The 15,907-nt window shown below is 37.7% G+C and overlaps 1 protein-coding gene across 2 annotated transcripts in view; it reads right to left on the bottom strand.

The window, feature by feature from the left end:
- Positions 1-15,907, bottom strand: part of WDFY3 (WD repeat and FYVE domain containing 3) — a gene marked incomplete at both ends in the record, with an annotated part of 188,199 nt that overhangs the window by 37,495 nt on the left and 134,797 nt on the right. The window contains 9 exons of one of the 2 annotated variants that reach the window (XM_080697358.1): positions 1,663-1,782; positions 2,040-2,094; positions 2,709-2,789; positions 4,612-4,697; positions 5,326-5,446; positions 7,363-7,511; positions 9,479-9,642; positions 11,172-11,340; positions 13,741-13,794. In XM_080697358.1, the coding sequence (XP_080553484.1) occupies positions 1,663-1,782; positions 2,040-2,094; positions 2,709-2,789; positions 4,612-4,697; positions 5,326-5,446; positions 7,363-7,511; positions 9,479-9,642; positions 11,172-11,340; positions 13,741-13,794 (999 nt within the window). The remainder of the gene's footprint in view (positions 1-1,662; positions 1,783-2,039; positions 2,095-2,708; positions 2,790-4,611; positions 4,698-5,325; positions 5,447-7,362; positions 7,512-9,478; positions 9,643-11,171; positions 11,341-13,740; positions 13,795-15,907) is intronic. The other variant, XM_080697357.1, reaches the window with a different exon arrangement.

Raw genomic sequence — 15,907 nt, 5'->3', positions numbered from 1 at the left:
GAACTGCATCAGGAAAGTGAGCAAAAGAATTAAACATTCAACAATGCCATCTATGATGTTCCTTTGAGATACATAATCAAGTACAGGTTGATATGGTTCTTGATTCTCTCCCCACAAAAATGCCATGTTTTACTTGACTCTTTAAAATTTCTATTTTCTTTTATATTTCCTTGGTAAACTTAAAGGAAAAAACATTTTCATTTTATCTAAATTCACCCCTAGTTTCCTCTTCTATAACATTTATTTGTGTACTTACATGTGCAGGGGTACGTATGTCAACTACACATGCACTATATAGAGTCACGCACCAAATGTGCTCACACATATCCATGTAGGTAAGATAGGTTTCTTTTCTTTCATTAAACTAAAATTCTCTGAGGGCAGAAGCTTTTGTCTTTCTTCTTAATATGATGACCTATAAAATTTCTTTCTTTCTTTTTTTTTGTGGTACTGGGGCTTGAACCCAGGGGTGTTCTACCTCCAAGCTACACCCCTAGCCCTATTTTTTATTCTTTTTATTTTAAAACAGGGTCTCTAAATTTCAGAGGGCCTCACTAAGTAGCTGAGGCTGGCCTCCAACCCATATCTTCCTATATCAGTCTCCCAAGTGCTGGGATTACAAATGTGCGCCACCACAACTGGCTTATAAAATTTCTGATAATAAAAGCAGCTTTCATCCTAGTGAATAGGAATGTCCCAGCTTTCATCCTAGTGAACAGGAATGTCCAATGAGTTTCTTAATTTGAAGAATGATTAATTGGGTTACTCTCTTTAAGTGACTCCTCCCCCCTGTTTGGGGGGAGCTGTTTTTGTCTTGTCTTTCCTTGGCTTAAAATAAATGATCATATTTCTTTTTTTTTTTTTTTTTCTTTTTTTGCGGGTCTGGGCAAAACCCAGGAGCATTTGACCTCTGAGCCACACCCCCTACCGTATTTTTTATTCTTTATTTTGAAACCGGGTCTCACTGAGTTGCAGAGGGCCTCACCAAGTAGCTGAGGCTGTCTGCGAACCATGATCCTCCGGGTCTCAGCCTCCCGAATGCTGGGATTACAAGCGTGCGCCACCACGCCCAGCTAAATGATCATATTTCTTAAAAAAAAAAAAGTGATTAATCTTTTCTTCATTGCTTGTTGATAAATCAAGGGCTATACTTCTCTTGTTTTGACCTATTTCAAAACTAATTAGACCTCTATCACACGGAAGGCAAAGGGAGAGAAGGCTGATAATTATATATGCCTGCTTGCTGTTGACTTTGATCCCTAAATCATGAATGGTGCTTATCAGAAATGTTTTCCCAAAGCTTCTTAAAGGACGAAGTACAAAAAAGTCCTTCCATGTGGCAGGAATACAGTGTAGATAAATCACTTTACATTTTTGGAGAAAAAATTCAAGCTATACAGATGAGTCTGACATTAACCAATGGTTGAAAATTAATTAACACTTAATGAAATTGAGTAGCCGCTATAAAATTAATGTGTAATATACAACCAGTGGGTCAACATTTTATATGTCCAAGATAAAACACTTCTCATCCTCTTGAAATAAGTGCTTGTGCCTATGGGAACACTAAACCACAAAGCAAATAACATATCTAGGCAACTGTAGCACCATTTAACTATTCGGGGAATGCATTCCACTTAGGCAGAATGAGTTGAGCGTTACCTCTGAGTCGTAATCTGCGAGGATCCAGGGAAAGACAGGGTACTGCATGAGATCATTATATGATCTACCTGCCAAAGTGTTCAGGTGCATCAAATACTGGAAGTTGCTGATTTCACCTCTCTTGAGAAAGATAATAAAAATTCACTTTGAAGTAATCAATTATTTATACTTTGTTCATTTAAAAAAAACTTATATGCATAATGAGGTAAAGGACAGTTTCTTTTTAACAGATTTCAGAACAAAATACTTTTTTCGTAAAAAGAATAAAAAATATTTTCTCTGTGGTGCACATTTTCTGCAGTGTGACAGTTTCTTTGATTGTATGACTTCTACCCTTGACCTACACATTGACTGAGGAAGCTCAGTTATAAACTTACCTCCCACCTCTGAGTCACAGACTTCTCTCCAACCAAAGTGCTAAGCAATCCAGATCTGAAAACAAGACAGAAGAAAATAGACTGCAGGCAACACAGTTTTAAATCTGAGCAATTACAAAGTTGAAACATCACCTGGTATAGAAAATTTTCAAACTATAGGAGACCTATTAAGGTCATGAAATTATTTTAGAAAGTTGTGCTTAGATTTCTCTTTGTTGGTGTATTATAATATATCTGTGTAATGCAATATATATGTTTTAGGTCAAGAGTTGAAAAAACACTGATCTAATCAAACATTTTTTTTTTTACTATAATCCTATGTAGATAGACCCAAAGACATGTGATGAAAGTACTGAAATATCATACCATGTTTTCTACATAATAAGTAAAACAATACATAGTAAGTAAACAGTTCTAAAAGAGATTTATAAGTGAACGAAAATACAAATATTTATGACAGGAAAATCATTGATCAAATGTGAATGGTGATTTGACACAAGTAATTATGCATATATTTTTCTTTTTTATTCCTTCTAGTTTCCAGTATTGAAAAATTTTCTACAACAACCATGGCACAAAGCACTGATATAATGTTAAATAATACTCCCTGGATATGAGCCATCTTAACTTTATGAGTGAACTGTATCGTGTACAAAACAAGCCACCTACCCTTGCTCCACACTCGTGTTCGGTCGCTGGCCAGACACAGATTCTGAACTGTCAGTTAGTGATGGCACAACCGCTAAGAACCTGGAGAATTTAAAAACAGCGATACCACAAATGAAATCTCGGGAAGAATCTAATAGAAGCCTAGAAATGGGTGAGCCATTTTCATTATTGCACTGACCATCCCTTTACAGTAAATGGCAAGAAAGAGAATACAGAATAAACAGAACATCAAAGTTCCACAGCAGAAACAGTTATTGTGAGCATTAATTATGCTGCCACAACACCAGAAAGAAAGCCTTGTAACATTAACTTCAAGAGTTGATTCAACTTAATATTTAGCTTAATGGGTCGTTAGAGCTAAAGATTTACATGACTGCAGGTAATGATGCTAGCTAAAAAAACGGTAGAACAGAGACCTCACTAAACACATGAATACACATACAAGGCAGAACTTTCATGTGACACTAGTAGAATTTTGTTCAGAGCTGATCACGATGTTAATAAAGCCTTTTTGAAGGCAAAATTAAAATATGGGTATATTCCTGGAATGGATGTGAACCTTGAACCTGGGATATGCACAGATAATTCTCAGAGAAAAACAAACTCATCTCATCACAACAGCTAAATAACAAATAATTTCCTAGTGTTGGGCACCTTTATAAATTGACAAGTTAAATAGATGAAAGTGAGTCTCAGTCACTTAGCTCTTCCCATATGCACAAGGAGTTTGGGATTACCAACCAGGTACCCTAGGCACTCTGAAGAACACATTTCACATGTACTCACAGGCAGTACACAGGAGCCCCCAACCCCTAACTGCATTTTTACTTTCCACAGTTTTAGTTACTCAAGGTCAACTGTTGTCCAAAACTATTAAGTAGAAAATTCCAGAAATAAATAATTCATATATTTTAAGTAAGTTATATTATGGCATATTATTATAACCTTTTTACTTTAGTTTACTTATTGTTAATCTCTCACTGTGTTTCATTTATATTAAACTTTATCATAGGTATGTTTCTACAGGTACAAACAACATGTACATGGGTTCCACACTATATACAGTTTCTGGCATTTGGGGAACACCTTAGAATGTACACCCTGTGGATAAGGGGGCACTGCTGCATTACACCGGAGACATGTACTGCTGCATGATATGAGTTATTCCTCATGAAAGTCATCTAAATACAAAACTTCTAGTAACTTCTAGAGGGCTTTCAAGGACCTTTACATCCCTTCAAAGAATAAGGCAATTCTTTTTTCTTATCTTTGTGATCAGCTCACAAAAGTCGTTATTCACATCCCCAACAATAATCCCTCCACACGTCAAAAATATATGTTCCTGTAAAAGGTAAAATTTAAATACAGCTTACTAAAGCTAAAACATATTTTGATTAGATCAACAGCTTTAATTGGCTATGCTACTTATGCAAGAGTGAAGTTACCCAATTTCCCCCCATGGTCAAGGAAGAGCCTTATGTGAATATAATTTGAATGAAACTCAATCCCTATACTTAATAGCAAGGAATGATATTATCTTCATTCACTTTATTAGTAAAGAAAGCCTATTTTGAATCTAGAGTGTTATTTTTTAAGCTAGAGTTTCACTATCTTTTAATATTTAGAGACACAAGAAGAGTCTTGTGATCAAAGTAGCTAATGAGAATCTCTAAGTTGCCAGAAGGAAAAATGGTATCTCACAATAGAATTGCATCATTCAAAAGCCAGCTAGGAGAATGAAGTTTGAAGAGACTGGCAAAATTAAAGCAAATTATTTTTTCAAAGATGCTGACTCACTGATCTAAACACTATATTTAAAAAAAACAAGCTTAACTGGTTGGTGACAGCTTCCCCTTCTACCTCTTCCCATCATAACACATAAAGCATTTCTAGTAAACAAGACCTTTGGTAGACTTTGTTCCGAATTCCTTTTTGAAAAGCAAGGAGGTAATTCCGTCCATCTCCAGAGAAAACTTCAACTGCAATAGGCTGAAATGATCAGCAAGGAAAACATTAGGATAAAACAGATCACAAATACGGTTACATAATAACTTTCCTCCATAAATTTCTACAGTGTTGAAGTTAATTGCCTTTTATTTTTTAGTTCTGGGGTTTGAACCTAGGGGCAATTTACCTCTGAGATACAATTGCAGTACTTCTTCAATTTTTATCTATTATTTTGAAACAGGGTCTTGCTAAGTTGCTGAGGCTGGCCTCAGACCTCATCCTCTTGTCGTAGCCTCCAAAGTACTGGTAATACAGGTGTGTAAACTAAAGAAAATTTTTGGAGCCATAAATTCTCTGAAGATTAAGCTATACAATAAAAGATTTTTCCTTACTCTGCTCTATTTAGAAATTCTCCAAAAATGAAAAATTGAATGATAAAATTGTAAATTTCTAAAATTCTAATTGAAGATATAATTTTTATATTGAAAGATAATTAAAACATTTTAATTATGTTTCAAAAAAGAGATGCGCTATCAGACTTTGTCCTCAGATGACCTGAGTTTGTCTAAAGAAAAATGAGGATTCTATAAGGGCTTTTATGGCATGTATCAGTTTTAAGACAATACACCTTGCAAACAAAGGAACATAACAAACTATCATATCCACTTACCTGTAGGAGATACCTCCTTTTATGTACTTCCTTTATATCCTCATAGGCAAAAATGCTACATGTTCTCTTGAGTTGACTGGGGCCCTGCCTGGCTCCTCTAGGGATGATTGGCTCATGCATGCTACAGGCAGTCAAGAGAAAAGAAAATACATAAAAAACACAGCAAGAGAGAAATTTACTGCTCAACAAAGGGTGTGCTATTTTCAATATACACAGAATTTTCAGTTAAAAAAATGTTGAAGAGAATAGTATGTCAGCTACTTGGCACACAGAATCCCTTTGATGAACACAATTTTTAAAAATCCCAATACTGTCAGAGATAACTTTTCTATCAGGCATAGCTGAAAAAGTGCCTGAGCTCACAAACTTTTGAGACCCCCTCAAAAAGTTGATTTCTTTCAAAATCAGAATTACAAAAAACCCTGATCTTCTAGGTAAATAAAATGCTTTAATATATTTTATATCAATAGTCACAAAATATAATTTTTAATATTTTATATTAAGAAAGGGCCCTGCATCATGTGGAATCCCTCTGGTATTACCACTATTCCTTAGCTTGAACATATTAGAGAAAACATGTCTCTTCTCTTTCTGTGCTTGACTAATCTCACTTAACATAATGTTCTCTAGTTCCTTCCATCTTCTTGCAAATGCTATTATTTTATTCTTCTTTATAGCTGAATAGAATTCCATTGTGTGTATTTCCCATAATTTTGCGATCCATTCATCTGTTGATGGAGATCTAGGTTGGTTCCATATTTTGGCTATTACAAACTGTGCTGCTATGAACATGGGTATGCATATGTTAATGTAGTTCTCTGATTTCAACCCCTTTGGAAAGATACCCAGGAGTAGTATAGCCGGTTCAAATGGTGGATCTATTCCCAGTTTTCTAAGGAATCTTCATACTGATCTCCATAGTGGCTGAACTACTTTGCACTCCCACCAACAGTGTAAAAGAGTTCCTCTTTCCCTACATCCTCGCCAGCAATTGTTGTTCTTTGATTTATTTATGTTTGCCACTCTGATTGGGGTTAGATGGAATCTCAGCATAGTTTTGATTTGCATCTCCCTGATGGCCAGTGATGTTGAACATCTTTTCATGTTTTCTCTAATATGTTCAAGCTAGGGAGTAGTAATACCAGAGGGATTCCAGATGATGGAGGGGAAATTTTAGCAAAGCTTGAATGGAAATATAGGAGAGGAAGAAAGCTGAGGTTGTTCAATGGAGGAGCTACATACGAATATGTGTAATAGCATAAATACAACATGGTTAACCTGGACACTCTCTATTGGGGGGGGGGAGGGAAAGGGAGGGGGAAGGGCATGAAGCACAATGTAAATGTGCACCACTCTCAATATGTTCCACTTATAAAAAAATAAAAATTAAATTAAAAAAAAGAAAGGGCCCTGAATGTCAATCAAGGGCAGCCCTTGATTAATGAAGAAAGCAGTTAATTGAAGTATCTCCTAGGAATGAATTACAGAGACCATGCCTACATTCTAGTGTTAGGTATTCAACATGTTAAAGGAGGAGAAAAGGTCTGGGGATTTTCTAGACTTAAGCTTATCATCCTTCTGGTTGAATCTGTCTTTTGACAGCATACAGGAAGATGGATGAGACTCAGCCCATTCCTGCTTTGCTTAGGCACACTGCTTCTAGGATACTTTGGGACACTCATTCATAAGAGTGTTGTGCCATCACTTGCATTTTTCTTTACAAGTATGTATGTATAGTTTAAACAAAGAACAATTCATAAATTAAGAATAAATTTATAGATTATAATACACATGACGTGGCTTATGATGCTATGATGCAAAGAAATCATATTTAGTTTTCATTTTTGATAAACAAGGCAAATTTTTATTGCCCTGAAATAACAGTATTACCCTTATGAATAAGTAAGGATAGATATACATTATATTACACTGTAACATTACCTAGAATAGTTTTTGTTTTAAAAAGAAATTATGCAAATATATTTCCTGTCTCCTAAAGATAGCTGTACTTAATGTCTCTTAATGCATTTAACTTACTTTGGAGGTAAGGTTTCAATGTCTCTTATTTCCCTTGTTGCTGTCATAGTAAATCCATCAATCACATAAAAATGTTCTTTGCCAAAAAGAAGTAGCCCCTCACTGGTGTCTAGGCCCTGGACTCGTGCACAACGGTACATGTGTTGGATCTATAAAGAAAGCCACAAATATTCTGTAATATATGTTTTTTAAAGCAGTTCAGGTCTCCCTCGCTCCCTTCCTTCCATCCATCCTTGTGAGAGCAAGCCCTTAGCTAAGCATGTCAAACCTGACTTTGAGCCTGTTAGGAAGATTCAGTCTAGGCTGCAGTTTGCTGGCTCTACAGGGAGGAACAAGTTGGATGAGGACTCTGTCCTCATGGAGAGGACAGACACAATGAGCCCGGCAGGAAAGGATGCGAACAGAGATAGTGAAGTGGTCTGCAGGGCCTGTGAACTCTGAGTCGATCCCCAGTTCTGTCACTTCACAGTTGTAGATTTGGCCAAGTTGCCCAACCTCTCTGAGCCCTGTGCTTTCCTTTGTAAATTTCTAATGCACATCATTGACCCGTTGGGAGACTTAAGTAAGGCCACATCCACCGACCGTCGCATCACGATAGGAACTGCTCTGTTCTTTCACAAAGTTTACTTTTTTCTTTCTGTAACACTCTCAGGAACTGCCACTGAGGAACTGTCCCCACCAGCTTCCCGCTTCCCACCTGGCTCCTGCCCTGCAGACGCCGCGCCATTGTAAAAGCCATGCTTGGCAGAAGTTCTGTTTTCCTCCTAGGAGGAAGAATTACTAAAGCTCACAATGTAAGTATTGTTTTCTTTTCAAAGGGCAGCAGCTAATTCTCAGTAAAAATTCTTTCTTGCTTAAATTCAGTTCAAAATGAGCCAAGGGGAAACAAATCAACTAAATCAGCGTCAAACAAATGTCAAATAAATGTCAGTTTGAATACACTTCCTGAACTAGTCAAACTTAAAGCAATTACAGCAAAATTTGTATTCATGAGGATTAAAAGCTTTAAAAATGAACAGAGAATAGGAAGCTGGTTGCCAGAGGTTGGGGAACAGGACTGAAGAGGAAAGATGCTGACCAAGGAGTATACATTTTCAGCTAAACTGAAGGATAAGCTTCAGTGATCCATTATAGTACTGTGGCCACAGTTAATAATAATAAGAGTACATATTTCGAAGCTGCTACAATAGATTTTTAACATTCTCATAACAAAAAATGATAAATTGGTGAGGCAATATGTATATTAACTAGCTTGACTGAATCTTTCTAATGTTTTAGAATAAAAAATTACATTGACTCCCAAAGTGTACACCATTATTATTTGTAACTTAAAACTAAAAAAGCAAAAATGTTTAAAAAAAAGTATTACAATAAATGTTCTAAAATAAGTATGTAGAAGTCAATTTTCATTGCTACACTCAATCACTCTAATAATAAAAGGGTAGATGGTTACAGAAAATCCTGATGTACCCTGTGTGGTAAGTGTGGCACAGGGGAATGAACCCAGGGCCTTACTCATCACCAACACACGCTCTACCACTGAGCTATACTCTTAACTTTCTGAGGTTGAACACCCTTGGGTTCTATCACCAGTACCATAAAAAACAAAAACACAGTGGGTATAATGAGCCAGGAGGTGTACAGTGCTGCAGGTGCCCGGCTGACAAGGCAGCATCAGCGAAATGAGCCTGGGTAAGAGGACAGGATGCAGGTCGAGAAAGAAATAGGAAACATGATTCTTCTCTGTGAGTGAAGAACAGGCCTTAAATACAAGGCTGGAGATGATGGTATGGACCAATTGCAGCTGTCTGTAGGTGCTAACTAGAATTCTGGAGGTTTAGAAAATAAGAAGGATAGATTACAGGCTAAATTGTCTACCTCAACATGAAATGCAGAGTTATGGCATGAGCTCATTGTTAATTGTGTGGCAACTTAGGCGTCAAATGTCAATATTCTATTTGAAGAAACTTTATGCTGTTTAATGTATACAGGGAGGTAGAGAAGAAAACCCCCAAAGCTCTCTTTTGCTGTATTTCATTATAAAAGCAAAATGATTTACCCCGTCTACTGTAGTGTGCTACTTAAAAACAGTCCTTACTTCTTAGAAGCACAGTACCTTTTCCCCCTCCTCTAGCAGGCGCAGTAGGGTGGCATTGTCTGTCTTCTCCTCCTCTTCTATGGAGCTGCTCTCAGCAATCTGGTCTTGCAGCTGCTCCTGGTTCTCCTCATCTCCTCCATCAGGTGCAGACCGAGAGCGTTTCAGGGGAGGCTTCACCAGACCTGTAGCAGAAACCAACAGGGCCACGTGACATTGTTGGGGCCACGTGGGGGAATAGCTAAATCTCATGTGATGGTCTTGTGCCCTTCAAAGGGTCATGTGTTAAAGGCCTGGTCCTCTGCTTGGTGCTCCTGTGAGGCAGTGGAGCCTCTAGGAGTGGGGCCTTGTGAAAAGGAGGTTAGGTCACTGGGGGTGTGGGACCCAGGTCCCCCTACCCTCAAGCCTCCCAGCTGCCGTGAGGTAAACAGATTGTCTCTTTCATGTGCTGGCACTCTTTCTAATTTATGAGGAAATGCATAGGAGCGAATCAGTGACAGTGCTAGAGGGTCACAAGCACATGTGTCAGTGAACAGAGAAAGAAGGAAGGCTTCTGAGTGTCCGCATAGGTGGCCAGTGTCTTCAAGACTGGAGAGGACGTGCTAAGGTACAGAGAGCACGGGGCAGCTAGAGGAAGGGGAAAAAAGCATTTGGGCTTAGAGCGTACATGTGTAAACTTACAGAATCAAAAAGCCCATGGCCATTTAGTCAAATTCATCATCTACTAAGCTCCTAAAGTTTAGATCTGAGGTACAACTAATAGGAAGGAAGACTATTCTTTCTTACTATTGAATATTGTACACTAATGACACATTTGTTAGTTATTTTAATTTTATATAAACACTTAAATTTTTTTTTGTGTGTGTGTGGGACCTGGGATGGAACCCAGGGCGTTCTACCTCTGAGCTACACTCCCACCCCTATACTATTATTTTATTTTGAAACAGGTCTAAGTTTTGGAGGGCCTCACTAAGTTGCTGAGGCTGGCTATGAACCTGTGATCCTCTTATATCCTCAGTACTGGGATTACAAGTGTGCATCACCAAGCCTGGCTTAAACACGGATTTAATAAGTGGTTCCTTGGCTTAAAATATCAGGTGCCAAAGCCGGGCGTGGTGGCACACGCTTGTAATCCCCGTGCTTGGGAGGCTGAGACAGGAGGATTGCACAGGTTCGAAGCCAGCCTCAGCTACTCAGTGAGGCTCTCAGCAACTTAGTGAGACCCTGTTTTCAAATAAAATATAAAAATATCAGGTGCCAGATGGGCAAGGTGGCCTACGATTTTAATCCCAGTACCTGGGAGGCTAAGATAGGAAGATTGCAGGTTCACAGCCAACCTCAGCTATTTAGTGAGGCTCTCTGCAACTTAATGAGACCCTGTTTCAAAATAAATAATAAAAAATAGGGCTAGGGGTGTAGCTCAGAAGTAGAATGCCCCTGGGTTCAATCCTCAATACAGAAAAAACAACAACAACAACAACAAAAAACAGTGCCATTTGTCATTCTGCCAAATACAACAAAACACTCTCAAGCTAAATAAACATGTGACATTCATCTGTTGGCCAAGAAGTAGGCAGTCTCAGTCTTTAAGAGGATGAGATGGTGAAATATGTACAAATGCTTTTCAGGTTGGCTCTAGAGCTGCTCAAATTTTCATGTAAATAAAATGGAAGAAGTGCATGAGCTTTACGCAGAGCCCGAGAGGAAGGCTGACCTTTGACTTTGGCTATGGTGTCCTCGCCGTGCTCAGGTTCCTGCTGAGCAGCGTCCCCTTCTGTGCTCTCCACGATGGTGTCCTGCACGACGGCTGCATTGCCCGAGGCCAGCCGCATGTAGTACTCTTTACTGTCATAACTTATTGCTCTTCTGTAGCGAGCAGGTTTCTAAGAAATAGGAAAAGAATAACTCAGATAACTGTCTCCAAGAATATAAATGAAAGCTCTTTGAGAAGAGATGCTGTCAAGATTTCTTTGTGTTCCCATTTTTGGGGGCTTTTAATAGACTATATGTATTACACACCAAATTCATAGACTTCTGGGTTGTTTTTCTATTTTTAAATTCCATTGATATTTTTATAAGACACAGACAAAACAACATAAGTTTTGTTATTCCCCAAACAGAAATAGACCATCTCTAGACAAACATTTCTGGGTAAGTAGAGTTTGCCCTCACTAAAGGGTCAGAAAGCCTCCCCAGGCAGCAGAGGAGAGAGCCCACTGGTGGGGAGCATCAGCTGCAGGGCTGGCTGGTCTGCAAGGGGCCTGGAACTTCGCTCTTGGCTTCTGCTCCAACTGAAGTAAGTAACTTGGGCTAACAGGGCTGCCCATTCAGTTGCAATAATCTATTCAAGGGTTTACTTCAGATTCTTGGAGGGAAAATCAGAATTGCTCTACCGTTTCCCTTACTCCCAGAGTTCTCTGGTACTCTGGCAGTGGACACCTTCTTCAGACCCTCCTGAGTTCTGACCCAACACAGAGTAGAGTAGCCTCAAGCAGAGAGTGCCCTCTGGTACACTGGCTGCTATGAGCTGGTATCTCCAGTTTGTCAAAACAGTCTTCTTGTTTGTTGTATAAAAAAATGTGAGCTATAAACTTATTCTTAAAAAGCATATAAAAAACATAGAACTGCATTTTGAATAAGAAATTAACTACATAGAAGCATAAGATTTATGGCTTTGGCATATGATACAAGAACATTTCTTTTTCAGGATAATTAATGTTTATTCTAAAACTTAGTGCTTCAATTAACCTAAATAAGTTTTTTCCCTTAGAATCATAGTGAGAAAGTAAGGTCTAAAATATCCTACAAAACTTAAAATCAGAGGGAAAATTGTATGTGTATATAAATTCCTAAAATCAGAATGAGACCCACACTTTGGGTTAAAAATTAAGAAAAAGATAGGAAAAGAAACATAACTAAAAATCTTTCTTAGCCAGGTATGGTGGTGCATGCTTGTAATCCCAGTGTTTAGGAGGCTGAGACAAGTAGTAGCTGATAGCCTCAGCTACTACTAAGTGAGGCCCTTTGCAACTCAGTGAGACCCTGTTTCAAAATAAGAAATAAAAAATAGGACTGGGGAGGGAGATCAGAGGTAGAATGCCCCAGTATAAAAAAAAAAAATCTTTCTCTTTTATGTATCATTTTATTTCTCCTTTTCTATGACTAATGCTATTTAAAAAATTCTATCTGCAAAGACTTCAAGCTCAATATGTATTATCTAAAACAATAATCATTTCAAACAATTATCTTTTTTCCTTTTAAAGGGATTTCTAACCAAAATGGGAAACAAGTGTCTAGTTTGATGGAATATTTACACTAAAATACTGAGCCAATTGTTTGATCAAAAGATACCTAACTGAAGCCATGCTACTCTTCTTTTAACTTTAAGTAAAAATTCAGGAAATTAGGAGAGCTGCAGGTGCACTGAGGAATAATATACAGCAAGGAGAGATTATGGTAAATTTTGTACCATAACAGTTCTTTTGTATGAGGTATGACAATCATCTTCAATAAAAATGCTAATATTCAAAAAGATGAAGGGATAGTTAGTGATGGGCAAGAAAATGAGTTAACAGACACAGGACCAGTTCTACTTGTTACTGAAGATATATATATATATATATATATATATATATATATATATATATATACTTGAACTACAAGAATTTTCCCAAAATATTTTGAGGTACATTTCTGTCTTTCCCCAGAATGATATAATGAATTATTCTGGAAAGAAAATCATACATTTTATATATATAAAAATACATTTTATATATATAAAATTTAATGGTATATATATATACCATTAAAGGCATATTTTAGACAGTGATCATACAGTTTTAGTTTCCACTAGTTCCTTCTGACTGAATAAAATAATTTTAAAAAGGATACTCTTGCATTCTTGAAATATCTAGAAGAATTAAATGAGTAATTTAAGAAAAGTACTGGAGCTGCGAGGCTGCCCATTACTAGCATGCCTTGGAGTATGTTAGTTCTGCGTGAAGCGGTACGTAGTTGGTGAGAGCAGTGACTACTCAGCCGTTAGTGAGTAGCATTCAAACCCTAGAAGGAGCTAATTAGACAAAAGCTGAGGAAGAGGAAGAGCACACCTCTCAGCAGGAGCCACGCCAGCTTCCAACTCTGAGGAACTTACAGAAGAACAAATGGAAAGCCAGTCTTGTAAGTTAGTCTACTACCATGCACTAACAAAACAAAACAGAACCCAGAAAAACAAAAAACTGCTAGTAGTTTTTTGCACTCTTTTGCGGTAATTTGTGTTTTACCTTTTGAGGAATGGTATCATCGGGTGTCTCAGGCTGTTTACTTGGGATCTCAGACTGAAAACAGGGTATTATACAGACACATCAGAAATAAAATACATGAAGAGGAACATAAAGTAAAATTTCTTGAGGACCACATGAAATATGGAAGATGTACTCATTCATTCAAAGAAATGAACGAATGTGCTATCCTCAGATACTCAGTCACTTAGCATCTGTGGCTCTTTTCTCTTTGGTGAAATGTAATTTTCAATAAAATATAGATACATAAAAAGTCTTAATGCTACTGAACAAAACAAAACCTTAAACATCACAGAGACAAAATTTCAGCACAGGATACCATCGTCATGGAAGATTTACAGGCAACTCTATATTGTTCCTAAAGGACAAACATGAAGTCTGGCTAGTAGGTCCTCATGCTAGCCGGGAGCTTCCCTCTTCCCTCACACTGCACATCACGCGGCCCATGTTCCAACACTAGTAACTGTGTGGTCTAAATCACCACCAACAATATGCCGTTCGAGCTAACACAGAAAACACTAATTGTTGGTAAAAAATATGCCACAAAAATCTAAAGACCAATTCCTTTCTCTACATTTACAGAAACCATCCTGGAAACACTAAAAGTAGAAGGCAGACTGGATCATTAACCCCTAAATCAAAAGTTTTCCTAAAGAGTACTTTTTAGGTAGTTGCTTTTCAAGAAGACAGTTTCTGCTGCAATGCAGTGTGTGGCTTATACACACCAACACGCAGGTAGCTACAGAAAGACAGTAATTCAGTCAAGAATGACTTTTCAAGTTTTCTTCCTTCTTATGGTATGTATCTGGAGATGACTTCTGTTACCTTTCACTACAGTAAACATGAGTGACAAAACATTTCACAAATATTTGCTTCCCTAGGTAAAACTTACGATCACCAGACTACTAGCAAATGTTCAAACATTTTACATGGTTTTTCTAAATCTTTCTCTTTGAAAGAAAAGTATACCTTCTATTGAAAAATAAACTTCAAAATATACATCAGTGTTCTCGATCTTAGGATAAGCTTTGGTGACATAAGTATAGTGTGTACATTTGATAAAACTCATTAACTATATTGGACTAAAATAAGACAAAAGTATTTTAAAGGCAAAAGCCGAACATAAAATTCAACATTAACAAAGAAAGACATAGAAGCTGGGTGTGCGTGGCGGCACATGCTTTTAACCTCAGCATTTGGGAGGCTGAGACAGGAGGCTCGCAATTCGCAGACAGCCTCAGCTACTATTACAACTCAGTGAGACCCTGCTTCAAAATAAAAAATAGGGCTGGAGGTGTAGCTTGGAGGTACAATCAATGCCCCAGTACTGGGGAAAAAAAAAAAAAGAAAAAAAAGAAAAGAAAAGAAAAAGAAATATATCACCGAATGGTTTGCTTAAGATTTGTATATTTCATTGTATATAATATTTACCTCCAGAAAGATTTATAAATGAATATTGAACTCTATTAGATGATACACACTGAGAAGTGTTTCTTTTTTGGTACTGGGGATGGAATCCAGAAACATTCTACCTGAGTGACATCCTCAGCCCTAATTTTTTATTCTTTTTATTTCTGAAACGGGGTCTCACTGAGTTGTGAAGGGCCTCGCTAAATAGCTGAGGCTATACTAGTACTGTGATCCTCTGGTCTCTGCCTCCCGAATGCTAGGATTACAAATGTGCGCCACCACACCCAGCTCAGAGAAGTGTTTTGACATTCACACTGAAATTAATAAAAAAAGAAATAGATTTATGAAGAGATATATGATAAACTAATATAACATAAAGGACCAATTCCTATATATATTTTTTTTTCTTTTTTTTTGTATTGGGGTTCCTGGAAGCCCTTCTACCTCCGGGCTACACTCTCAGACCTCTTTTATACTTTTTTATATTTGGAAACAGGGTCTCTGAAGCCAGCGAGGCTGGCTACGAACCTGCGCGATCCTCCTGTCTCCGCCTCCCAAGCGTGGGGATTATAAGCATGCGCCAACACGCCTGGCCCAATTCCTATTCTTAACTCCAAGCGTGCTATCTACTATATGTTCTGGTATATAGCCCCAGTCAGAATGTGGAGCAGCCATCGTGTACACACTCATTTCCCCCACAGCACATGGTATAGTGCTCTTTTAATACGTATTCGATCAC

The sequence above is a fragment of the Muscardinus avellanarius genome (assembly GCF_963383645.1).
Source record: "Muscardinus avellanarius genome assembly, chromosome: 6".
In the NCBI taxonomy this organism is placed as follows: domain Eukaryota; kingdom Metazoa; phylum Chordata; class Mammalia; order Rodentia; family Gliridae; genus Muscardinus; species Muscardinus avellanarius.
The sequence above is the reverse complement of the archived record's forward strand: the minus strand, read 5'-3'. Positions and strand labels throughout refer to the sequence as shown.